The 27,745-nt window shown below is 37.1% G+C and overlaps 1 protein-coding gene across 2 annotated transcripts in view; it reads left to right on the top strand.

The window, feature by feature from the left end:
* Window positions 1-27,745, top strand: part of PTPRK (protein tyrosine phosphatase receptor type K) — a 570,605-nt gene that overhangs the window by 281,835 nt on the left and 261,025 nt on the right. For both annotated transcript variants that reach the window (XM_082855620.1, XM_082855621.1), the window contains exons 4-5: window positions 14,787-14,868; window positions 17,378-17,493. In XM_082855620.1, coding sequence (XP_082711746.1) covers window positions 14,787-14,868; window positions 17,378-17,493 — 198 coding nt within the window. The remainder of the gene's footprint in view (window positions 1-14,786; window positions 14,869-17,377; window positions 17,494-27,745) is intronic.

Consider the following 27,745-nt stretch of genomic DNA (forward strand, 5'->3'; position numbering starts at 1 on the left):
GCAGTTCTAAGAAGGAAGTTTATATCAGTACAATCCTACATTAAGAAACAAGAAACATCTCAAATAAACAACCTAACCTTGCACCTAAATCAATTAGAGAAAGAAGAACAAAAAAAGCCCCAAAGTTAGCAAAAGGAAAGAAATCATAAAGATCAGATCAGAAATAAATGAAAAAGAAATGAAGGAAACAATAGCAAAGATCAATAAAACTAAAAGCTGGTTCTTTGAGCAGGTAAACAAAATTGATAAACCATTAGCCAGACTCATCAAGAAAAAAAGGGAAAAGACTCAAATCAATAGAATTAGAAATGAAAAAGGAGAAATAACCACTGACACTGCAGAAATACAAAGGATCATGAGAGATTACTACGAGCATCTCTATGCTGATAAAATGGACAACCTGGAAGAAATGGACAAATACTTAGAAAAGCACAACCTTCCGAGACTGAACCAGGAAGAAATAGAAATTATAAACAGACCAATCACAAGCACTGAAATTGAAACTGTGATTAAAAACCTTGCAACAAACAAAAGCCCTGGACCAGATGGTTCCACAGGTGAATTCTATCAAACATTTAGAGAAGAGCTAACACCTATCCTTCTCAAACTCTTCCAAAATACAGCAGAGGGAGGAACACTCCCAAACACTTTCTACGAGGCCACCATCACCCTGATACCAAAAGCAGACAACGATGTCACAAAGAAAGAAAACTACAGGCCAATATCACTGATGAACATAGTTGCCAAAATCCTCAACAAAATACTAACAAATACAATACAACAGCACATTAAAAGGATCATACACCATGATCAAGTGGGGTATATCCCAGGAATGCAAGGATCCTTCAATATAGGCAAATCAATCAATGTGATACACTGCATTAACAAATTAAAGAATGAAAACCATATGATCATCTCAATAGATGTAGAAAAAGCTTTTGACAAAATTCAACACCCATTTATGATAAAAACCTTGCAGAGAGTAAGCATAGAGGTAACTTACCTCAACATAATAAAGGCCATATGTGACAAACCCACAACCAACATCATCCCCAGTGGTGAAAAACGTAGACCATTTCCACTTATATCAGGAGCAAGACAAGGTTGCCCACTCTCACCACTATTATTCAACATTGTTTTGGAAGTTTTAGCCACAGCAATCAGAGAAGAAAAAGAAATAAAAGGAATCCAAAACAGAAAAGAAAAAGTAAAGCTGTCACTGTTTGCAGATGACATGATATATACATAGAGAATCCTAAAGATGCCACCAGAAAACTACTAGAGCTAATCAATGAATTTGGTAAAGTTGCAGGATACAAAATTAATGCACAGAAATCTCTTGCATTCCTATACACTAATGATGAAAAATATGAAAGAGAAGTTAAGGAAACACTCCCATTTACCATTGCAACAAAAAGAATAAAATATATAGGAATAAACCTACCTAAGGAGACAAAAGACCTGTGTGCAGAAAACTATAAGACACTGATGAAAGAAATTAATGATGATACAAACAGATGGAGAGATACACCACGTTCTTGGATTGGAAGAATCAACATTGTGAAAATGACTCTACTACCCAAAGCAATCTACAGATTCAATGCAATCCCTATCAAACTACCACTGGCATTTTTCACAGATCTAGAACAAAAAATTTCACAACTTGTATGGAAACACAAAAGACCCCGAATAGCCAAAGCGATCTTGAGAAGGAAAAATGGAGCTGGAGGAATCAGGCTTGCTGACTTCAGACTATACTACAAAGCTACAGTAATCAAGACAGTATGGTACTGGCACAAAAACAGAAATATAGATCAATGGAACAGGTTAGAAAGCCCAGAGATAAACCCATGCACATATGGTCACCTTATTTTTGATAAAGGCGGCAAGAATATACATTGGAGAAAAGACAGGCTCTTCAATATGTGGTGCTGGGAAAACTGGACAGCTACATGTTAAAGAATGAAATTAGAGCATTCCCTAACACCATACACAAAAATAAACTCAAAATGGATTAAAGACCTGAGTGTAAGGACAGACATTATAAAACTCTTAGAGGAAAACATAAGCACAACACTCTGTGACATGAATCACAGCAAGATCTTTTTTGACTCACCTCCTAGAGAAATAGAAATAAAAACAAAAATAAACAAATGGCACCTAATGAAACTTAAAAGCTTTTGCACGACAAAGGAGACCATAAACAAGAAAGAAAGACACCCCTCAGAATGAGAGAAAATATTTGCAAATGAAGCAACTGACAGAGGATTAATTTCCAAAATTTACATGCAGTTCATGCAGCTCAATATCAAAGAAACAAACAACTGAATCCAAAGATGGTCAGAAGACCTTAATAGACATTTCTCCAAAGACGATATACAGATTGCCAACAAACACATGAAAGAATGCTCAACATCATTAATCATTAGAGAAATGCAAATCAAAACTACAATGTGATTATTACCTCACACCAGTCAGAATGGCCATCATCAAAAAACCTACAAACAATAAATGCTCGAGAGGGTGTGGAGAAAAGGGAACCCTCTTGCACTGTTGGTGGGAATCTCCTGTATGGAGAACAGTATGGAGGTTCCTTAAAAAATTAAAAATAGAACTACTATACGACCCAGCAGTCCCACTACTGGGCATATACTCTGAGAAAACCATAATTCAAAAAGAGTCATGTACCACAGTGTTCATTGAAGCTCTGTTTACAATAGCCAGGACATGGAAGCAACCTAAGTGTCCATCGACAGATGAATTGACAAAGAAGATGTAGCACATATATACAATGGAATATTAGTCAGCCATGGAAAGAAATGAAATTGAGTTATTTGTAGTGAGGTGGATGGACCTATAGTCTGTCATACAGAGTGAAGTAAGTCAGAAAGAGAAAAACAAATACTGTATGCTAACACATATATATATGGAATCTAGAAAAAAAAAAGGTCATGAAGAACCTAGGGGCAGGATGGGAATAAAGATGCAGACCTACTAGAGAATGGACTTGAGGACATGGGGAGGAGGAAGGGTGAGCTGGCCCAAAGTGAGAGAGGGGCATGTACATATATACTATACCAAATGTAAAACTGATAGCTAGTGGGAAGCAGCCACATATCCCAGGGTGCTTGGCTTGGTGCTTTGTGACCACCCAGAGGGGTGGGATAGGGCGGTTGGGAAGGAGGGAGATGCAAGAGGGAAGAGACATGGGGATATATGTATATGTATGGCTGATTCAGTTTTTTATAAAGCACCAACTAACACACCATTGTAAAGCAATTTTACTCCAATAAAGCTGTTTAAAAACATAAATAAATAAATTGGTAAGAGTTGTTTCCTCATGGTCTCCGGCATCATTGCCACCTGAAGCTGCCCTCTTGCCTTATTTCTCAAAGGCTGTGGTCTTAGGGCAGTGCCCATTATATCAGTCACTGGAGAAGGGTAGGAAAGGGAGGAAAGGGTTAACATTTATGGAGATCCTTCCAAATTGTGTATAATCTCTTTTAATCCTCACAATGGCTCCATCAGGTCAGCACAGGGATTTGAGTTGACGTCTGTGACTCGGAGTTGAGGCTCTGCCTGATGCTGGTGTGCTCTTTTCTGTGTTTTGCGTGTGTCTCTGTGTGTGTCTCCATTATCATAAAAAACATATTAAAATCTTCTTTTTTAAATTAATTTATGGCTGTGTTGGGTATTTGCTGCTGCGCACGCGGTTTCTCTAGTTGAGGTGAGCAGGGGCTGCTCATCCTTGTGGTGTGTGGGCTTCTCATTGTGGTGGCTTGTCTTGTGGAGCACGGGCTCTAGGTGTGCTGGCTTCAGTAGTTGTGGCACACGGGCTCAGTAGTTGTGGCTCGTGGACTCTGAGCATAGGCTCAGTAGTTGTGGCACACGTGCTTAGTAGCTCCGCAGCATGTGGGATCTTCCCAGAGCAGGGCTCGAACCCATGTCCCCTGCATTGGCAAGTGGACTCAACCACTGCGCCCCCAGGGAAGTCCCTCAAAACCTTTTTGAGAAAGCAGTATATGCCTTCCTCCTCCCCAAAGGAATCTTAATAATATAGAGAACATGCAAAGAACACAAAAATTCCTCTTGCATTTATTTTGTAAGTATTATTTATTCTTGTTTCAAGTTTTATGTTTATCTGTTTTCAGAGATGGAGTTTGGGTGTCTCTTAGCCATATGATGGAGTTATGTGTTTTTTATACGTATGAATCTACATCAATATCTTCAAATTAAAAGGACCATTGACAATTTTTTACAAGTGTGTGTTTAAGGAATGAAAATTAAATAACTAATGGACTTTTAATATGAACGGAAACATTCTGGCTTAAGCTCTAAAAATGATTATTATTAGTTCCTTTATTTAGATCTTCTAGATACTTTTGGTGATTACATTAGAGATAGCCTGGGCTAATTTGAAGCATAAGAATGTACTATGCTTGCATATTCGTTTTAGCGTGGAGCTTTCTCAGACAGCCTTCTTTGGGCTTTTATTTTATACAGTCTACTCTGGTGTGAAATCTCTTAGGTTTTATTTTCTCCTTTTGATCTGTGGTCCTGCATTTTTTACTTTTGCCTGGACACTGGAATGTGCTTTCAGTGATGTTCTATTTTTTATCAGGCAAACACAATACCACTCTGGAAAGGGTTGCAGTTTCTTTTGATGCAAGTGCGGTCTTGTTATACCTGCTGTTGTCATCCATGTTAGGTAATGTAGCAGTCCCTCTCATCACTTAGGCAATTTAAACCTCAGGATATTTTTGTAACGTTGACATTTTATTCAAGAATACGTGTCTCCACTATACACAGAATTTGCATTCAAAAATCTACTTAGGTCACTATTATAGTAGTATAATTGTGTGTGGAAAGATACGACTGTGCGTGCGTACGTGTGTGTGCTTCTGCTGCATGGTAGGCCTTGTAACTATACAAAAAACCTGTATGTATTCAGGTAACAGTGTAGGTTGTAGAATCTCTGGAACCCTCATTACTCTCTGCAGACTGCACGGTCCTAATGTTAAGTCGTGACAGGACTAGTCCTCCTAAGAAACTGATCATATATATATATATATATTTTTTTTTTTTTCTTTTTTTTTTTTTTGCGGTACCCGGGCCTCTCACTGTTGTGGCCTCTCCCGTTGTGGAGCACAGGGTCCGGACGCGCAGGCTCAGCGGCCATGGCTCTCGGGCCCAGCCGCTCCGCGGCATGTGGGATCTTCCCGGACCGGGGCACGATCCCGTGTCCCCTGCATCGGCAGGCGTACTCTCAACCACTGTGCCACCAGGGAAGCCCAGAAACTGATCATATTTAATCTCAGGACATCTTAAGGAAAATGACTGATTTTGAGTTTTTACATACCTGTAAGTCATAGAGGTGCTAAGGATAGCTAAAATCTGAAATATGAAAGGGTTTTAGATGAAGAATCAATTTCTGCTATATTATATGTCTTAACTGCCTTCCATATTTAGTACACATTATAATTAGAATCCTCTAATTACTCTCGCAAGCAGCTTTAAAGCCAAAGAATATACCAGTATTTCTTTTGCTTACGTATTTTTTTCTAGGTACCTTTTGCAGTTGCAGGCATTTATCTTTTTCAGGAGCTAAATAAACAAGCAAGCAAGCAGTAGGCAAGGGCTGTTAACAACGCATTTGTTTCAGAAAGCCCCCAGGCCTTTACTAAAGACATTTTCACGTGTTAGACTCTTAGAAACCAACTATTACATAACTCAATAGGCAAGCCAGCCTGGCATGTAGGGGTCTAACAGGGAGAAGCTCCTTTTCTATAATACTTTCAGCAAATCTTTATTGAGAAAGCAGAACCCCAGACTGACAGTGCCTGTGAGAGAAGCTACAGTGGGTGACAGTGACGGCTAGCTGTATGCTGGACTTTTGGTATCACCTGCCAATTATGTGTATATTAATTTTTAAGTATGAACAGAAATAGAATATTTTCACACTTGAAAAGAAACTGGATTCTATATTTTGAAGTTTCCACATAGGTATTTGACTTACTCAGTTTAAGATCTTCTGGGGCCTGTAAGCAGAAATTTATTCCTCACAGCATTATTTAACTATTCAAGGGAAGTGATTAATGTTTTCATGATTTCTAAATTAGCTTGGGAAAATTATCTGAAACTTTCTCAAGGGAGAGTCATTTTATTATGTCAACAAAATTTTATGAGTTAGGTAAAAGTGAATTAAATACCTTATCCCATAATTCCCCTGAAAGCAAAACTATTAGCTAGAATTAACTGATGCACGGTTGTTTTCTGTAACATGTTGGAACTCTTTCCGAGCCCCAGTTTTCAGGATTCTTGTGGTTCACTGATGCTGTGGGGAATAAACAGGTCACTGCCCTCAATGAGCTTATATTTCAGTAGTAAAGATAAACCTTGAAAATTTATTGAGACAATTAATTATGTTATAATAATCATGCTCTGTTTGTGGCTCTAGACTGAGGACACTTCTTCCCAAACAGTCTCTAAAAAGGCAGATATTAATACCTTGCAACTTAGGATCAGTTTAATGGATGGGAAACACCCTTGCCCCTTTGAATTCTTTCAACCATGCCATCACCCTCATGATTGCCTTCCTCTGGATCCCAAGTCATTTTCTTCTATTCATCCTGAACTTTAGCACTGGTGTCAGACTTGCTTTCTTCACTCCCAAGGCCCACCATTACCCTGATGGCTTTGGTATATTTGTGGAAAGTCCCTAGGTAGTTCCTTCACCTCCTCATCTCCAAAAATCACCTACCTTTTTTTTTTTTTTTTTTTTTTTGCTGTACGCGGGCCTCTCACTGTTGTGGTCTCTCCCGTTGCGGAGCACAGGCTCCGGACGCACAGGCTCAGCGGCCATGGCTCACGGGCCCAGACGCCTCGCTGCACGTGGGATCTTCCCGGACCCGGACACGAACCCGTGTCCCCTGCATCGGCAGGCGGACTCTCAACTACTGCACCACCAGGGAAGCCCACCTGCCTTTTTTAACCTGCTGCTCCTATTATACAGATCTTATAATATCTCACAAGTGTTCTAGCTTTACATGTAAGCATCTCACCTTCTGACCATAACATAAATTAATCTCTTTCTACTTGATTAATTTCACTGAGATCGTCCATCAGCCTCATGGGGAGCATCCGTTGATCAAACCATCTGTCTTTTGCTAATTCATCAATTTGCTCATTGTATCAAAATTTGATTTCTTTGTAATCTCTTTTTGGTCACATTTTCTATTTCCATAAACTCCTTGATTCCTTTTTTTCTGTCTACTTTTTATGAACTTAAAATCAAGCAAATTCTATTTTAAATAGAATCACGCTCCATGGTAGATCAGGATCACTAGAAAAACACAGTCACTAACTTCAGATGGGCCCACAATGCTCCTGGAGATCCTATCACATTTTTCTTTTCAATTCCTTTTCTCTTCTTCTGTCCATTCTACTCCATTCATTTCTCTCCAAACTCCAACCACTCCTCCTTCCCACTAGCCCATCCCTTGTAGCTGAGAAAACTGAGGCCATACAGGAGAAACTCCCTTATCTACCAATCCTACAAATCCTACTCATATCTTCATTCATCCTCTCCTTCTTTCCTCATGTTATGAAAGAAGTAGAGCCCCTCCTCTGACCTGTGATTTGGATCTAGTGCTATCCTATCTCACATTAACAGTTATTTCTCTCATGTACACTCAAACATTCCCTTCAAATTGAATCATCCTCATCAACTTCAAAACATCTAAGTGTTTTTTGTCCTAAAAATGATAATAAAAAGTTGAACGCTTCCCTTGACCCCATATCTTCTTCCATCCTTGGTTAGATTTCTCCACCGATTCAGGCATACTTCCTGTAGGAGGGTTACAAACATCTCCACTCCTCTGCTCTCTTCATTATTATCTAATATGGTTTCCATTTCTGTTACTTCATATGATGGTACTTTATTTGGTCACTCACAGTGTTACATATAAGGAGTGGTTTTGTTCCAGCTTTACTGAGATATAATTGATATATAACATTATGTAAGTTTAAGGTGTACAATGTGCTGATTTGATACAAGTATGTATTGCAGAATGATTACCACTATAGCATTAGCTAACACCACCCTGTCACATAATTACCATTTCTTTTTTGTCGTGGGAACATTTAAGATTCACTCTCTTAGCAACTTTCAAGTATGTAATACAGTAGTTTTAAACACAATCACCATGCTATACATTAGATCCGCAGAAATTATTCATCTTATAACCAGAAATTTGTGTTCTCTGGTATGACATCATTTATATGTGGAATCAAAAAAAAAAAACCTCAAAGAAACAGAGGCTAGAATGTTGGATACTAGGGTCTGGGGTTTGGGAGAAGTGGGGATATGTTGTTTACAGTGTACAAACTTCTAGTTATAAGATATATATGAGGGTAGTTTTAATCTCCATCTTACTTAGTGTTTGATCGGCATTTGGTCCTGACATCTCTTCTCCTTCAGATATTCTTTTATTGGCTTTTATGATACCATGTACCTCCATTTCCCTTTTTTATCTCTACACACTTTACTTTTTCTCAGTTTCCTCTGTCTTTTTGTAGGCTTATCTTCCTTTATCCTATCAGGGTGAAAAGTATGGCAAAAAGAGAAACGGTGGCTTGGGATGGATCCTTGAGAATCCAATGTTTAGAGTTTACATGAGATAAAGAGAAGTCAGTTATATTTAATGATGCTAACATACTTATGTTCATGTATATTATACATTGTGTGTGTGTATATATCTATGTATAATTTGTTATCGTTGTTCAGCTAGCATCTATTGAATGTCTGCTATGTGCCAGGTAGTAAGAATAAGCTTTGAGGACACAAAGTTGAGTCAAGCACAGCTCCTACTTTGAGGCCTCACATTGACATCAGAGCACTGATATGGATGGACCTGCAGCTTTAGTAATGTTGGTTAAGATGACTGTTTTATTCAGGCGACTATTTTATTACAGATGACTGTTTTATTCATTATCCAAATTTGGACCGGAACATATAGAAATAAACCTATTTCTATTCTGTAGGTTTTCATTTTGTTACATTTATTCTTTGAAGGCAAATGTGTAATTTACTTTGAACTTTACATTAACAATATTCAGTGTTTAAAACTTCAAATCACAGAAAACATATTTGGGGAGGTTTATGGGAATGAAATACCAGTTTATTCTAAGGTTTTTAAAATTTTTTTTAATTTTCCAAATTCAGGGCAGAGAGTTAAGTTTTTGAAAAGGGAGGAGGGAATGGGAAGAAATTTCATTTTAGTACATGTGTCTTTTATGGATATTTTCCTCCCATGATGGCAGTGGTGCCCCTTAACCTAGAATGCTTACCGTGTGCCAGGAGCTGTGCTAAATGGTTCACGTGTGTTATCTCATTTAATTCCCCCTTAACCCTGAGGTGGATACTAATAGTTTCTTTTTATAGAAAAGGAAACTTAGGTTTAGACTGTACATCAGTTAAAGTTACCTAAGTAACTTTACATATGTTTTTCTATAAGTTAAAGTTAACATTTAAAGAATGTGAACTCAACGTATATCTGACTTTGGAGCCTACACTTTTAACACTGTGATATATTGAAAGAAAATTAAGTGCAAGTTTTTATTTCAGATTTTTCTCATATCCATAATGTCTTGTCTTACATGGCATTCCATATATTATTTAATTATTTCACATATACCATGCAATCTTCACAACAAACCTGAGTTATGGGCAAGGCCAGTATTGCCCATCTGAGGCTCTGAAGACATGGTTAAATTAGTTGCCTGGGTTACATGTGATAGCAAACCAGCAACCAGAGCCCAGGCTCCTTACTTTGAGTTCAGCTTTCCATTGTATGAGGTACTTCTGCATTAATTCAGTTTGCCAAAAGATAAAGTTGTTCTTGTTCTTTAGGGTTCGCCTCCTCCCTTCCTTTAATTTGACTTGACTTCACTTATTTAGTTAGTAATCCAAGAATGTTGCTAGAGTAGCAAAAATTTGATTAGAATCATCACCTTCAGTATTTCAGGTAACAGAGTGGAGTGGAAACAGCATGAAAAGCAGAGCCCTTTCATTCTGTTCTCAGGCTGGCCTCCTGGATGGGTTCAAGTTGACATCTGGTATGGCTTCCCTTGCTGTCTTCTCCTGGGAAGCCCTAGTTTTCTATTTGACACCGAGCATTAGCTCTGACCTGAGCATTAGCCCAAGCAAGTGTTGCATAATTAAGCTATTGAGATTGGTTTTCCCTGAGTGGACAGAAGAGACTTACAAGGTGAGGGCTCTGATAAAGTGATAAAGCTGATTAGATACTTAGCAGTAAAGGAATCTGATCTTAGAAATTTCCTCTTGCTCTAGTTAATGAGGCAGAGACAACACTTAGGGAAAATGAGTCACTAAACAGAGAAACATTTTTATTTTCTTTACTAAAGAACCAATTCTTTCACTCCCTTTTAAATCAAGGCCTAACTTTATTGTCCAGAATAAAGCTCAATTTAAATGAACAAATAAGAAACTTTTCCTCAGGGGTGTAGTAAACATGTTTAAACTTACCACCTACCAAGTAAAACAATTCGAGAAAGTAAAACTAAGATAAGCATAGAATTAAAATAATTTAATTAATGCTGACTGTAACAAACCTGAAATAATTAACTGATTAATTATTCAGCTGTGTGGTCTATTCATAAGACTGTATTTTTTCCAAAAATAATATTCTCATTTTTTCTTTCTATACTTTCCCTTTCCTTGAACTACCATTCGAGCAAGTAAAACTTGTTTTCCTGGAATATACTTATACAAATGTCCTATATTAACAATGTTCATAATCTTACCTTTTGGTTTATTTAGCACTTTTACAGATGCTACTGTTTAATCCTCACAAAACTTTATAATGAAAGCTGCATTATCTCCATATTATGGGGTTGGGACTTGGCTCTTGATTTGCTCAAGAATTTGTAAATAGGAGAGTTGTGTGTCAAATACAAATTTTCTCACCCCCAAGAAAGTGGCCTGTACCACAATTGCTCCAAGTTATACATTAAAGTCTCTACTTCCCTCCTCTATTTCTTGCTAAACCTTTGTTCCAATATTTAGAAAGTGACCTGACAGTTGTTATCATATCAAATACCTTCACATGAAATGCAAATGATATGTATACACACACTCACGTATACACACACTCACACATACACACACATATATTTCTGTCGTTATAGGTTAGCCCTCCTTTCATCATGAAATATTTGTCTTCCCCCAAAAACCTCATTCTCCTACTTCTCAGCTTTAACTTATTCCAGGGAAATTAATAGTCATAAAGGGCAAACTTGAAGTAGAAAAGAACTAACACAGGAGGTAGCTTATGATGGGAGTGATTGGAGGGGAGGTGAACCATCCACCCAGCCTGCTGGGTCCCATTGTCATTGGCTTTGGGGTGGATGTAGATATGGTATGAGAATGGGAAGGATGTAATGCTGATTGATGATACTGCTGTTTAGTCAATAGAATATCTAATTAGTTTGCTATTTAAAATAACACTTTAAAAATTTAACATATTAGACTTTTAAAGGAAATTTAAAGTCTATTTAAATTAAATGTTCTACTGTGTTTGTTTCTTGATCTTGAGAGGAAGTGTAGTGAAGTTGATGGAAGATTAGATCCTGGAGGTTGACTTGGGTCCATCCCTGACTCTACGACTTGTTAGCTGTTAGACTTTGGTGGAGTAACTTAACTTTCTTTAAATTGAGGATAAAAATAATAACTACCTCATATGATTGTAGTGAAGATGTAATGAATTTGTGTGTGTGCAGAGAGAGAGAGAGAGAGAGAGAGAAAGAGAGGAGGGAAACAACAGCAGATGTGAGCATGAATGAGCATGCTCAGTTAGAACAGTCTCTTGAGTATAGTAAGAGCTCAGTAAAAACAATCAAACTTATCCCCCTCCACTTTAGTAAAACTGTGTCAGAAGTTACCAGAGAACCCTTAATGGCTAACTTTAATTGATACTTTTTTAGTTTTCCTTGACCTCTCTTCTACAGCTCATGTTTTTTGCTGTAGTCTGCATCTGTTTTATTCAGACTCGTAAATTTCTAGTTTGTTGTTCTATTTTTACACAGTTACAGCAAGCTTCATTGTTTTCACTTTCTCCCATAGAGGCCCTAAATCTGTGCTGAGCTAGAACCACAGCCTGTTTCCAGAATTGGCAAATAGTCCCATGGGAAAGAAGATCCTGGGATCACACTCGAGAGATCCTGTCCTCCTAAAATTTGTGCTCATCTAGATGCCATTGTTTATGCAGATATCTGATGTTTTAAAATTATGGTCATTGTAATTTATCTGGCCTTTTCTAATCCTTTTGGTGGGAGTGTTGACCTGCCTGACTGGGGGGAGTGCCTTCCTCCACCCTTCTGTCTGAATCGTACTTTGTTGGCCTTACTTCTGCTGGCTGTCTTCTTGCCTTCCATTTCATGGTTTGCTGCTTTTTATCTTCTATGCCGTCTTACTCACCAATCCCTGTAACTTTCAAATCTATAGCTTACTCTCTGCCATGATGATGACTTCCAAATCTATAGCTTTATTTTAAACCCATCTCTTCTCTTTGAGATATATCTGTCTAGTTATCTCCTAAGCATTTACCCCATATGTATCCTAGGCTAATGGAATCTGAAATGTCTGAAATGTACTTAGTTATCTTCTCCCTCAAATTTGTATCTTTTTCTGTATCTGGCTAGGGATCCTGATAGTGTTGGGTCATGGGGTAGGCTGCCCCAAAATGTGCCTCAACGGTATACTGATTATTTTCAATTAGTTTCTTAAGAAATGGCCAGTGCAAGAGGGACACTCTGACCCTTCTTTCTGTCTTTCTGAAAACAGGAAATAAATCTCTCATGTGAAAGGTGTACCCCCTGCATCTGGAGGTAGAAGAACACCCTTATCACTCTTATCTCTTAGCAGAGATAGAGAATGCGGAGCTGAAAAGTCTGTGTAAACAAACCTTGCTACTTCACTAATTCACTACCCCAGGTCCAAACTCTGTTTAGGTTCTTCACTAATTGAGCACCCAAAACTATTTCCTGTCACTTCCTCACAAATTTATTGTTTCTTTGTCTAAAAAGCATAAAAGCTACCTGCTTTGGCCACTTCTTAGGTGCCATTTCTATGAGACCTGTGGGAAGTTTCCTCCTTCTTGACAACAGACAATAGCATTATCTACCTAAGGGCCCAGGCCAGGAATGAGAATTTTCCTATTATTTCTAAACAACTAATGAATCAATAATTTCTATTTTGTCTGTTTCCTTAGTATTATTTCTTTTATCTCTCCTTTTTCTTCTCATCTTTCTGTGTTCACTGTTACTAGCATATTATTTGTCTGTTTCTAGTCTTACCTTCTTTGGGGCCATCCTCCACCTTTTAGCCAAATATATTTATTTTTATTTTTTTAAATTTATTTATTTATTCATTTATTTTTGGCTGCGTTCGGTCTTCGTTGCTGCACGGGCTCTCTCCAGTTGCGGCGAGTGGGGGCCACTCTTCATTGCAGTGCGCGGGCTTCTCATTGCAGTGGCTTCTCTTGTTGCGGAGCACAGGCTCTAGGCGCACGGGCTTCAGTAGTTGTGGCACGTGGGCTCAGTAGTTGTGGCTCGCGCGCTCTAGAGCGCAGGCTCAGTAGTTGTGGCACACAAGCTTAGTTGCTCCACGGCATGTGGGATCTTCCCAGACCAGGGATCAAACCCATGTCCCCTGCATTGGCAGGCAGATTCTTAACCACTGCGCCACCAGGGAAGTCCTGAGCCAAATATATTTGTAATACACCAATTTGATTATATTTTATTCCTACTTTAAATATCAATTTCCAATATGTTTCCTAAAACGTTTTGCAAAACAGTCCAAAGATAACCTATGTCTCTCCATAAATAAAGGAACCCATAGTCAAATAAAATGTTGAAATGTGGCATGCTTAATCCGTTTTCTCTTGAAGAGTCACAGCACACGTTACTAAGGGAAAGTCTTTACGAAGTTCTGTGATTGACTGTAACAACAAAATTCTAAAACATTAGCTTATATCTGAACATTGATTTTAAAAAATATATTTATTAATAATATATATATTTAATATATATATTTTTTAATTGATTAATCATTGACAGGATATACTCCTGACTTCACTCCCATGGTATTCAAAGTCTTCCATGCCTACTTCTCTAATTTCATCTCTTCCCTCTTGAGTCTTTGTAGCTATACAGATTACATTCATTTGGTTTCCCAAACACAGAGTTCTGTTCTATTCCATTGTATATGGTTCCTTTTGCCTGGAGTAACACTAATCTATCTGATGACCTCTGTCTTTGAAAATTCAGCTATTTAAAAGCTTAGATCAGTTGATGTCTTTGCTGGTTAGCATACTGCTTGGCACATTTGTAGGTGCTCAATATATGTTAAATAAATAACAAAAATGGAAAAAGTCAATAAGGGAAAATTTAGAGATATGAGATTTGCTATATCTGCCTATTCATTCTGCCTGTATATTGCCCATTCAGGAAATCTACAACACTTAATAATAGTTGCTTAAGAAATTTAGTGAGAACTGCTTGACCTCAATAATTTAATTGCTCTTCAAAAAAATGTTGTTTACCTGTACAAGGTTTAGGAAATTACTCACATTATAAGATGAAATTTTAATTCTTATTGGACGAAAATTAAATTTTAATTTTCATAAGTGTGTTATAGCTATTTTTCTTTCACTGTGAAAATTCCTTAAAAATGATTGTTGTAAGTGTTTTCTATTTCTTCCTGACAGGTAATATTTGAAGCTGAAGTCTCAGGAGGAAGAAGTGGTTATATTGCCATTGATGACATACAGGTCCTGAGTTATCCTTGTGGTAGGTTGTGATTAAGAAGTTATTTTTCTATATCCTTTCAGCACTTGTCTTATATTGGTAGTGACTATTGATTATCACTTGGTCATTGCTCTCTCTTTTGTTGTTGTTACTCCTAGCCTTTTGTTCAGTTTTAAAAGAACACTGAAATATTTCTAGAGTTTTTGAATCAAATATTTTTCAGACTTGTACTACACATGTTAAAGGATTCTTTTAATTAATTACTGTTCAAAAGAAAACCACAGTCCCAAAATGGCGTCACTCATGCTAAAAGTTCATAATACAAAACCTAGATTTGTACCTGATCCAACTGCAGTTTCAGTTTCTTCCAGAAATGTTATCTTAATTGACTAGTCTGGATTTCATGGTCAAGCACCAGTAGGATAATCTGTCCTGTGATCCCTCTCCATCTCCCAGAAGAAGAAGAGGTGATCTGAATCATAAAACCCTTACTGTTCCTTTTCTTCCTCAAAGAAGATGTCCTGGCCTAAAAATAATTACTTCTTTTCTTTTTGCTAGTAGCTCCCTTGCCCCACTCTTCCTCTTATAAAAACCTTCCATTTTGTACAACCCCTTTGATCTGTCTTATAGTTAATAGTTGGGATGCTGCCTGATTCATGAATCCCCTAACAAAGCCTGTTAGATCTTCAGTTTATTTAGTTGACATTATTTTTGACAGAAAAAATTAAAAATGTAAATGAAACTCTAGGTAGGACTCGTTCCGTCTTTTGGTATTATTAAATTGCCTAGGAAAGCAAAGAATAACAAATCAGTTCAGTGAAAAGAAAATAAGAAGAAGCCTCACCAACTTATGTGATCTGCTGAGTTGAAAGTTGGGGTGAAATGAAGAAAATGAATTAACTCATCTTATTCCAACCTGAAGACTAAATTTTTAATGTCATAATAAATTTCTGGCTAATTCATATTAAACAACAAAACAATAGAAAGCACACAAAACAAGAAACTCAATTTGTTAACACATAGTTTGGTATGTCCTTAGATGCACATTGATTGGTCTTCAGATGGGGTAACTACTTTTGTGTTTATATCACATACTCTGAAAGGCAATTACTGCATGCATTCAGTAGAGCCAGGCATAAAACGGTTGGTATAAATTCAGACTTAAGCTATATCTCCCAACAGCAGTGATTTATAGGGCCCATGAATTCTAGATGATCTGTTCAGTAACCCTCCTGGTGGAAATTCTCTAATACTTTGTAAGCAGCATGCACAGGGGGCACCGTACCAGGGGCCAAGGCTCCTGCTCCTGCTAACTGGTTGTCAAACGCTAGTGTGCCTCAGAATCACCAACTGGATGTGGCAAATCACACATTGCTTGGCCCCTCACCGGGTTCTGATTGTTCCCAGGTGATACTAATGCTGATCGTCTTGAGTTCACAATTTGAGAACCACTGTTCTAGCTTGTGTTCTACTGCAAGCATTCCTTTTTCTGAAGCACCTACTGAGGTGAGGCACTGGAGAAGGATGTAGCAGGCAAAGGTGAAATGATTTATTACATGTGGTGTATTCTAAGAAAAAGGAGAAATTATCTCACTCAAAGTTCAAGCTGGTTTACTAAACTCCTTCAATCCATTCATATATGAGAACGGTGTTTCCATCTACTGTTCATTTACACTTCTTGAAAGAAGATATTAAAGAAAGACTTTCATGAGTAAATAAGTTAAAAAATACAGAAATTGAGCACAACAGTAGTTTTATTGTGATACGATCCTTCATGCACTATCTTTACTCACTGAGGCTTAGCTTTTCCCGTTTATGTTTTCTTTCAGTTGAAAACCTGAATAAGCTTCAGTTTTAAAAGGTAATTATAGAGAATGCTTGTTTGACAGTCATGTAACTCATGTATATTTTGATGGCAGTCATCACTTTTTTGTTGGTCTAATATTTCTTTTGGGTAACTTTCTTAGGACTATGAAGGAATAGGAGGTGGATTTAACAACAGTTAAGCTAATACTCTGAGAGGAAGAAAAACAGTCCCTTACCTTGTTCTTTGAAGTACTAGAGGATTATAGTTATTGAAATTTCTTTAGAAAAGAAAAGAAAGATGTAACTGCTTAAATTGTAACTTAATAGTTCAACAGCCATGTATATGTCAGTTTTTGAGCTGTCATTCTGTGTTTTTCTTATAGTTTTCTATTATGCTCTGCTTTGTGCCTATTTGATCTCTTTTGTTTGCTTTGACTTGTAACTATTATTATCACCCGTATGCAACATGCTACAGGGGTCCTCCAGCAGTAATCGTTGGGTGCTCACTCTGTATAGAATTGCTTTAGCAATTATGGGGCGATACGTAATAAAGCTATTTAAAAAAGAGAACTTAGCGTGAGAGAGGCAACAGTGTCTTTCAGCACAGAGAAAACTGAAATTTTCGTCCATACGACATTAGTCTTGGCCAAAGGTAAAAGTATGAACAACATTATTCTGTTGGGAAAAAGTAACACGGCATGTTTTCTTCATGTGGAAAAAAGTAAGTTTTTTCTTGTCTTCACAGATAAATCTCCTCATTTCCTCCGTCTGGGGGACGTAGAGGTCAATGCAGGGCAGAATGCTACATTTCAGTGTATCGCTACAGGGAGAGACGCTGTACATAACAAGTTATGGCTGCAGGTAAGGCCGCATTGGCAGCTGAACTAAAGGGTACACTTGATTTTTAAAAAATCACAAATTCTTTTTCCCTGTATATGTGTGTGTGGGGGTGGGGGGTGGAATATGTGTGTGACAGGTTGTCTTTTGTGTAGGTTTGATTTAATTCGCTGCAGATTCATTTCAGATATTTCCATTTTTGGAATATGAATAAAAATATAACAGTGTATAGTTAGTAAGTATTTGGGTGAGTTACTCATTAACTCCTTAGAGAATCATAATTCTCTAATGTTATGTCCAAACTGTAAAAACAATTTTTCTAGATCCATTCAAAATAGGAAAAAAATGAAAAATGTCTCATTTAACATTTTGAAAACAACTTACAAGAGCATAGTACTTAAGCAGGAACTGTCATACTCTGATAAAGTTTTCAAAAGTATTTTAAGAAACCTTTGGGAGTATTTCTGGAAATGTGAATTGGAAGAGAGCCAACTAAAATTGTTTTTCAGGATTTTTGTGTATAAGGGTTAATCACAGATCTGAGGACAAGATATTTGCCTTGCACATATTAAATCCGCAAAAAATGTGTATTTAATGAATTGCAGTTTTGCATACATGTTGGGGAAATGTAAATGGTGCATACAAAGAGCTTTAAAAGAATCTGTGAGAAAACAGTGACTAAGGAATGTGCCATATCCTCAGAGAATATCTGTCAATCCTGGGACAGAGGTGGGTGGGGAGGTGGGAGGAGCTAAGAGCAACTAAAGCCTTGAGGCTGGACCTAGGGCAGAATATTTGAAGCTAGAATGTAAGAAATAATATTCTCTGAGCACCTTTATTATTATTATTATTTAATTCTGTTTGCATCAGAATGAGGAAAGGGATTTAATTAGTTAGAATTTTAAATTCCTGAGAATGCCAATAGAGACCAAAAAGGAAAATCATTAGCTTAGTTTCTTGAACATAGACATCAGGCTTTATTTTATGATATCTTTAGAGAGAGAAAATTAGTGTCAAGGATCATCATTAGGTTTCAGGAAGTTGGGATCATAATTATAATCAATGATTATTGAAATCATACCAGTATAATGCCTGATATTGTACTGGGTGTTATAAATGTGTTTTTTCATTCAATTCCCACATCCAATCGGATGTTATAACAGATGTATTTCATATAAATCTAATTATAGCTACTTTTGTAATTTATTTAATATGTGCATATCAGGATACCATCCTGAATACGTGAAAAGGAAATGTACTCTCTCCTTTTTTCCCTGTGATTATGCTAATTTCCACTACAGGTATTTAAATATAAGATAATTCTTCCTGTAGAGTGTATTGTATAATGTACAACTTGTTTCATCATCTAAACATCTAGTTAGAATCCCTCTTACTTTCTCTCTCAGCCTATATACTGATAGTATTAAGAATGTGTTTAGATATATTTTCTACTTACTTTGCTAGTCGTTTGTCATTTAGGTAGAGACATTTTTGGCATTTAATTTTTATTGTTACCTATATAGTCTTGTCTTGGAGAACCAGAGACTCTGCAGTCTGCCCCTGGGTTTACGCCCCAGGATTTAATGGGACGTTGAAATAAAAAGGGTTTTGTGTACTTAGACACCAGCTGCCTTGTGGCAACAAAGACTTTCTGGCCCCGCTGGTCTGAGTGGGTTGCAGTCAAAATACTTTTCATTTATTGTATGTTTCTTGCTTTTGTAAATTGGCTCATTTCATTATAGTTTTAAAAAATTTTCCTCTTGCCATTTTTTAAATAAAGATGAGAGATAAAAATATTCTGTTCAATTTCTGTTCTGCTTTCTTTTTTCTCCTCTTCTTTCTCTTTACATTTTCCAAGGTGAATTTATATATTTCTCGTCTATTTTGACATTGCCCAATTCTTCAGCAATTTACATGCTTATTCATGAAAAAGCTTTTCTGCCTTTTTCAATAATACCACTTAAATTACCTTAACTTATTCCCTTGAATCATTCTTCTCCATATTTAAGAAACATTGAAGATTATCAATTGCCTGGTTTAGGGTTGTTTTCAAATAAATAAGACTGAGACATAGAGATAAAGGTGTAGATATATAGATGTAATTGATATGTGTACATCTATAGAGTGAGTGAATCAGAAAGTGGCCAATGATTAAAAAAAATGATCCATCTTTTGCTGAAACTAGTAGAAACATAATAAAGGAAGAAGAATCTTGATTCGACAATGCATCTACAGGCCAACACACACAGATAGATGTCAAGTTATTTTTGCTTGGTGTAGAACAACTTCCTAAAGGTCAAGGGGCCCAGTTCTTAATTCTAACCTTAATTCTAACTCTTTAATTCTTATAACCCAGTTAATTATATTGGCTTAGAGAATTCATTGAACTTTGCCTGGCCATAGATTTTTTTATCTATTAAAGGAGGTGTGGGTAGAGACCAAAATCCCTTCCAGCTGTAAGATGCTAAACCAGGTCTCTACATTATTTTTGATGGTCTGAAACATGGCTTTGATCACCTTTGTTTTGTTTCATGGAGGAATGTAAATTTTTTTTTTTTTTTTTTTTTTTTTTTTTTTGCTGTACACGGGCCTCTCGCTGTTGTGGTCTCTCCCATTGCAGAGCACAGGCTCCGGACGCACAGGCTCAGCGGCCATGGCTCACGGGCCCAGCCACTCCACGGCATGTGGGATCTTCCCGGACCGGGGCACGAACCCTCGTCCCCTGCATCGGCAGGCGAACTCTCAACCACTGCGCCACCAGGGAATCCCCCTAAAATTTTTAAGTTATTAGTTTTGTGTGGAAAAAAAATCATTCCTCAAATTAAGTATCATTGTGAGAACAACTGCTTAAAGTCTCTGCTGACTGCTGTGAACGAATGTACTCTGAAGTAACTCAGAATGAAAGGTCTTTGCATCCTATTACAAAAGTAATGGAATAATGGAGTAGCTGTTACACCTGCCATGGTCAGGTGTAATAAAAATGGCCATCAACTTTTTATGTCCTCCAAATCATTTATATAATATAATAATATTGAGCTTCAATTGGTAAATGTTTGAATATGGTGTAAAAGAGCAAAAACTAGAAAGCTTCCAATTTTCTATTTTAAATGAAAAATGGTACACTACAACTGCCATGAATACCTGATAGTATATGACATTCAAAGTAATTTATGTATAGAAATACATTTAGAGAATAACTTCGCACTTGTTTATTGTCTTTAGCTTACAATTGATATTTCAGTCATTTTTATTGTTTAAAATGACATACAAATTAGGTAAATTAAAGAATGGAGCATAAAAAAGCAAACACTTAGTGACTTACCTGAGATAATCTGGGATAGTCCATAAGACATATCATAGTGGGTCTGCTATATCTTTAGGGAGTGTTCTTTTTGTTTTTTTAATATTTATTTATTTAATTTTATCTTTTTGGCTGCATTGGGTCTTAGTTGCCACACAGAGGCTTTTCTCTAGTTGTGGTGTGCAGGTTTTCTCTCTCTAGTTGTGGCGTGCAGACTCCAGAGCACGTGGGCTCTGTAGTTTGCGGCACGTGAGCTCAGTAGTTGTGGTGCGTGGGCTTAGTTGCCCTGTGGCATGTGGGATCTTAGTTCTCCAGCCAGGGATGGAACCCTCGTCCCCTGCATTGGAAGGCAGACTCCTTACCACTGGACCACTAGGGAAGTCCCTTTACAGAGTTTTCTTTCCTGCAAGATCTCAGATTATAAAATTAGAGAGTCTTAAAAGAAGGTCATTCACTCTAGACATTTAGAAAACAATGACAAAATACATAAGCCAAATTAACCTCCTTGCACATGCTGAGCAAACTACTGATGCATAAAACAATATGGATGAATGTTTTTAAAAGTCCATTGGTGTAGCATTATGCATAATGTATATAGCACAACCAAAAGAAATACCTTCAATAAAATATATCATGCTCTAGTGTAAAAAAAAAAAAAGTCCATTGGTGTCAGCAAGCTATAAATCTGGTGAAATCATGAGGTTTTGTGGGATGTAGTTTATAAAAGTATGTTATGCAGTTCATATTGGATAAGGGAGTTAGGATAAAGTCTTTAGTTGCTCCTAGAGAATTTCCAAATTCATTTTCTTTCATAACGCTCAGTGAAGTAGCTTGCATTCTAGATATGAACACAACTTTTTTTTTTCAGCTTACAATTTGCAGTTTTCCCCACATGAACAGATGTTTTATAATGCTTACAACAAGTTTTAAAACTATACCATTTTGTGTTCCTAAGGAACCCCCAATGGTAGAGAATTTGTGGATCATAACTTAAGGCTTATGATAAAACCCAGGTTATAGGAAATAAGATCATCAGTGAGATTTTAATGTACAATTTAATGTTTAATGTTTTTCAGTGTTCAATTTATAGTGAAATAAAATAATAAAAATGTCTGTTTATATTCCTGAGAGGTACCAGATAATTTTCTCACAGGAAAGAAAAAAAATAGGTTATATATGTTCGTGGGTTAAAAATTTTAGTCACGTCCTTTTTATTTCAACACAATAATATGGATAGTAGATAAAGTGATCGCAGGAAAAAGTGAATATATAAGGGAACAATAACATATGACACAGAAGTTCCACTCCTAAGTAGTTACATAAGAGAAATAAAAGCACGTGTTCACAAAAAGACTTGTCGAAGAATGTTTATAACAGCTTTTTTATTCATTACAACCAGTAATTGTAAAGAACCCAAATGTCCGTTAACAGGAAAATGGATAAACAATTTGTGGTTCATTCACACTACTCAGCAATAAATTAGAAAGCGTGCACTACTGATACCAGGACTTATAAAGCTCAGCAATGTTATGCTTTCTGGAAGAGAAGAGACACAAAAGAGTGCGTGACTCTCTAGATGCTAATCTATGGTGCTAGAAATCAGAACAGTATTTGACTGGGGTTGGGGGGTGATTAGGAACCGGAAGTGAGCAGGGAAACTTTTTGAGGTAAGGTAAATGTCATAAAGCTTTATTGAGGCTTTGGGTCTATGGGTGTATATACGTTTGTCAGAAGTTAAGATTTATCCAATTTGCTGTATATAGTTTACTTTAATAAACCATGAATGAGAAGAAAGTGAGTATATGAAACATTTCTTCAAATACCCAAATCACTGGCAGTACTAATCGTGCTGTAGATCAGCGGTCCCCAACCTTTTTGGCCCCAGGGACCGGTTTTGTGGAAGACAGTTTTTCCACGGATGTAGGGGGTGCGGTTCAGGTGGCAATGCGAGCGATGGTGGGGATGGTTCAGGTGGCAATGCGAGCGATGGGGAGCTAAGCCTTACCAGTCCGTGGCCCGGGGATTGGGGACCCCTGCCGTAGATGGCGATAGCCTAGTACAAACATTACCTGCATTTTTGTCCATCTTGTCCATTTGAAGTCATTTGATTAGGTTCAAGGGTGATTTTTAATCATCAGTGTAAACTGAAATATAGAATAAAGCATGTTCTGAGTGTTCTATTATCAGAACACGTTATAACGTTCGAGGATGTGAAAGAGTTGAAACAGGAGTTGGACTGTAACTTACAAATTAGTATTCTTTCATGAAGGTCCAGTGTAAGTGGACACCTACATGACAAGTCAAATAGAGCCCATTGCTGGAACATCTGTCAGACCATATGCTTTGGCCTCAGGTTCAGTGTAGAAACTAAAATGCTAATGACTCCATCCATCATTACAGAGCTTGGTGGGCATGCATCATTGGGTTGGACAGAGAAATTCAACAGTGGAGTTACTGAAAGCAGGGAATTGTGTGGGGAGATTTGGTGGCACCGTTCATTTTGGTGAATTGAAATGAGGCTGTTTAATGTGTGACTGGTAATTCTATGCAGATTGCCATCAAAGCTGTGGCAGTTGGGCCAGTCTTTCAGTAATCTCCCCAGGTGCTGACACGGTGCCTCCTGAGTAGGCCTGCCAAAACAGGAAAGTCAGCCATCACTTTGCCCTTGGTGAGGCTCGTCACTGCTAATATAGTGTGATACAGCTAGTTTCTCAGCCAAAGGAAATGTCATTCCTTCTGGAGCAATAGATAATTAAGCAATACATTGAGAGTAAAATTAGTATAATTAGGTGCAGATTGCTCTAAAAAACAACCAGAGAGAGGCTGACCTTTTGCAGTACCAGCTGTTGCCAGCTGAGGGTCAATGAAAATGGTTGGTCTGAAACTTCTGGCCATAAAGTGTTTTATCTATCCAGGCAAATGTAATAGCCTTGTTCCTATACTACATGGGAACATCGTCATGTAGCATTGGAAATGAGAAGCATGATTTTTTAAAAAATGAATAATTTGAAAGTACAAAAATTTTATCTGGTGAAATATATCACCACAATGTTTCAAAGGCCAACTAGTCATTGCTCACAAAGCTCTTTTTGATGCTGCCATGCTATAGTATTTTCCTGTATCTATTTATACCGTCATATGAAGTGCCTGGAACCTTGTATCATGTTTAATTTCCACAAGAGATTTTACTATCCCTGAAACTATTTCTTTTTGAGAAAAAAAAATCTGGTAATTTTCCATTTATTATAATGAAGGGAAAATGTTGGAGGGAATTAGTCTATGCCTAGAAACATGCAGTTTACAGTGGGCAATTCATTGAGAAATAATTTGAGAGGACTATTTCAAAGCCAAACTGATTAAACATTTAATGTATGATCAGCTCACATTGGATACCATGGGGGTGGGGAGAGAAAGGAATGAGATAATGTGAAATTGTCCTAATGTCTAGACTTGGTGAAAGTTCTGACATTTTCGAGATTGGCCCTAAGAGTGGCTGACACATATCTGAAATATTAGAATAACAAAAGGCAGCATATAATTACTAGGACATTTGGTAAAGTTGAAGAAGTGATGTCAGAATGGCTAAAGGTACATCGTATAAATATATCTTGAGATTTGTGGGAGACTGGATAAGTTTCTTAAAATCTTAGAATATTGGGAATATACAGGAGGGATTTAGTTTGTTTTTTATAGATAGTAAAGTACAATAATAACTAGTGGCTGAAGCTATTTGGTGAGAGATATAGCTGATTATGAGGAAGACCTTTGTAATTGTAGGGCTGTTGAAACCTAGAATGAGCTACTGTAGGAGGTAGTAAAATTAGGGGAAGTGTCCAAGCATAATCTGGTTAAGTACTTGCTAGAGATGTAGAGGACATTTAAGCATGAGGCTGAATGCTTTTTTAAGATCCTTTCAGCCCTGAGAGATGCTTGTATAACCGAATGAGAAAAGATCATATGGAATCTAAGCCCAGTGCTTTTTCAGAGTTGAGAGAGAGCATCACAGACTGAAGTGTTTGGTGAAATCATTAAAGAAGATTTGATAGAGTCTTTGAAGGACATATAGGACTTGGATAAGCAAGGATTAAGTGGGCATGGTTATCACTGCGGTTTAGTGTATGTGTGTGCTGGTGGGGTAGGAACATCAAGAGAAGAATCTTCTCGAAGTGTAAGGTTCACAATGGGAAGTTGAGGTAAATATAGTTTATGGGAGGGTTGGGACTAGGCCATGATGGAGACAAAAGCAAGAAAGAAGCTACTGCTGGCAGCACAGACATCAAGTAGTGAAGGCCTAGGATTGGACAGTGCCGGTGGATTTGGAAAAAATGTGAGGAGGGGAGGAGAGGGACCAATGAAAGCAGACACAGAGTTTGGGTCTGGTTGGTACCAGGTGAAAGAATTTGGAAGAGTGAAATAATAAAGATGGCTTTTAAAATTTCCTCAAACGTTTATTTTTTACAGCCAGTCTGTGAATTTGTTTTCTCATTTTCTGTCTGGGAACTAATTTACCTGCTCAACGCATTTGTTTACTTTTTGCCCCTTCTGCCTTGATAATTGCGTATGAGTTTTCCTAAATAGGAGTGAAAAATGAGGAGACATTCCCATTCCTTTTGACTCTTTAGCCTTAAAAAAATTTTACCAAGACAGTTTGAAGCTTGTGGCCAAATTAGAAACCTCTGGGTGTTCCCGATTTCACTTAGGAGAATTCATCTGTGGGAAGGCTGTTGGTGCTTTCAGCCTTGCCTTCTGTATCTTGTGGCTCACAGAACAGGACCCGTGTCAGAGAAGAGTATTAACCATGTCTGTTGTGCTTTCCTGACTCCTTGTAAACTGATAGATGAACACTAGCCTGCTACTTAATTCTAATTTTCTCTGTTTATCCTGTTTAAGCATTAGTGATTTTTTTTTTTTTGTGTATATGCTGATTTACAATTAACTCTGCTCCACTTAAGAGACCATGTTCTATTTGGTAGCTAATGGCTATCACTCGTATCAGTCCTGCTTTTCCTGAGGACCTTGGTTTATTCGAGTTCATGGCATTATATTCTTCCTTCATGGCTTCATGTAAAGAATTATAATCATTGGTCTTGAAGTAAAATCACTGACCAAGTATCATGGATTGTAATGTTTATCTTTTACCCTTGGCATTTTGGGTGTGTATGTATATAACAATGAGCATCAGAAAGTTTAATCATATTTAAGTTTTAGAACTTCCAAATATTCCTGAGGTCATTTTGGTTGGCTTTGTGTGGCTTTCTACCATAAACAGCTCAGTGCCTTAAAGATACGATGCATTCTTTTCCTTCTTCAATAATTCATAAACTCTGAGTTTGTTGTCTAGAGATTACATAATTGACCATAAATGAATGATGTGTGGAATAGTCTTTATCTTCTTTATGTATCCCTGGAACATGACTCGAAAGGCCTGGCAGTCATAGAAGCTGAAGGATTTCTTCTTATCAATATCTATAAATAACAATTTACTGCTTTTTCTGTACAAGAATAATGCACTCTCCTACTGTTCTCAGAGCTGCCCTTTCAGTGTTTTTCAGGTCACGTCAAGCACTTTACAACTTTCCATTGAGCTCCTGTGATCAGTGTTACAACATGGGGCTCTGGCAGTGGGCTGGGTTTCTGCTTTATGAAAAGCAGTCTGATTTAAAGATACTATATTTATAAAATTCTTTTATTTGAAAATAAAACATAGAGAAAGCCTCACAAAAATGAAAAACTATGACTCAATGAATTTTTATGATACCCACCACACAGGTCAAGAGAAAGGCTTTGCCAGTCATCGTAGAGGCTCTTTCCAAGTGGTCCATCCCAGACACAAATGAGCCATCTCTCTACAAATGATAAGTTGTAGCCTACCCCTACAAATAATAATTATCATGACTTTCAGCCCTTGTATTTTTTCCACTTACATATATTTAGTCTCCTTAGATACTATAGATTAGTCTTGTCTATTTTTAAAAATATGTCTTTTAGAATCCCTTTAATCTGTGTGTTTGTCCTCTCTTGTGTTTGTCACAATTTGTCTGTTGAGGAACCCAGGCCATTTGACTTGTAGTTTTCACACAGTCTGCATTTTACTGATTGCATACAAATGTCCTCTTCAGTTCAACATGTTCCTTTGAGTTTCCTGAAAATTGGCAGCCAGATCTGGAGTCAAGTTTGATCCTGTGGCAGTGCTAGAGGGGGTGCATGGTGTGATTACCAGAGGCACAAAATGTCTCCTGTTTCTTTTTGTGATTCTGATACCAATTGATGCTTAATGCCTATATTCATTCCTGGTGGTTGTAAATTGTGATATTCTAATTTTATTATTTCTTTTGTATTTTGTTTAATTAATGAAGACACACTTATCATCATCTCCTATCTGGCTACCCAGTGTCATAGTTCATTTTAGGAAGGGCATGGTAACTTCTCAAATCTTTGCTTTAATTATTGGTTTTTAATATAATTAGTTGGTTCCTGTCATCCTCCAAAGGTGACTGATTCTTCTTCCTCTTTTTTTTAATATCAAGAACTTATGGATTTAGGCATATTTAATAGACTTCAATTCATTGCAGTTAATACTATTTTTAAGACTCAAATCATCCCAGGTTGGCTCCAGTGTCCATTTGATATAACTTCAGTAATCTTTGATAGCTTTCTTGTATTGCTATCTGATGTCAGTGTCATCTTGCACATTTTCTCTTTCAGACCTGGTGCCCTGTTTTACAATTTTGAGAAATTATATTTCAGGACCATTATGTGAATGCTGAGGGGTATTCATTGCTAGATCTTTTCAGTGAACAGAACTAAGAAAAATATACATATATATTTAAAGGTAAAATAACTATTAGTTTATATTGTTATTTCAAATTCAAGCCTAAAGTTTTTCACTTAATGTTTTCTTTATTACAGTTTGTCAGTTACATCTTTTTTTCCACACTAATATTTTTGGTTCTCAATGACACAGAGAAAGAGACA

Source organism: Leucopleurus acutus (assembly GCF_964270905.1).
Source record: "Leucopleurus acutus genome assembly, chromosome: 15".
NCBI lineage: Eukaryota > Metazoa > Chordata > Mammalia > Artiodactyla > Delphinidae > Leucopleurus > Leucopleurus acutus.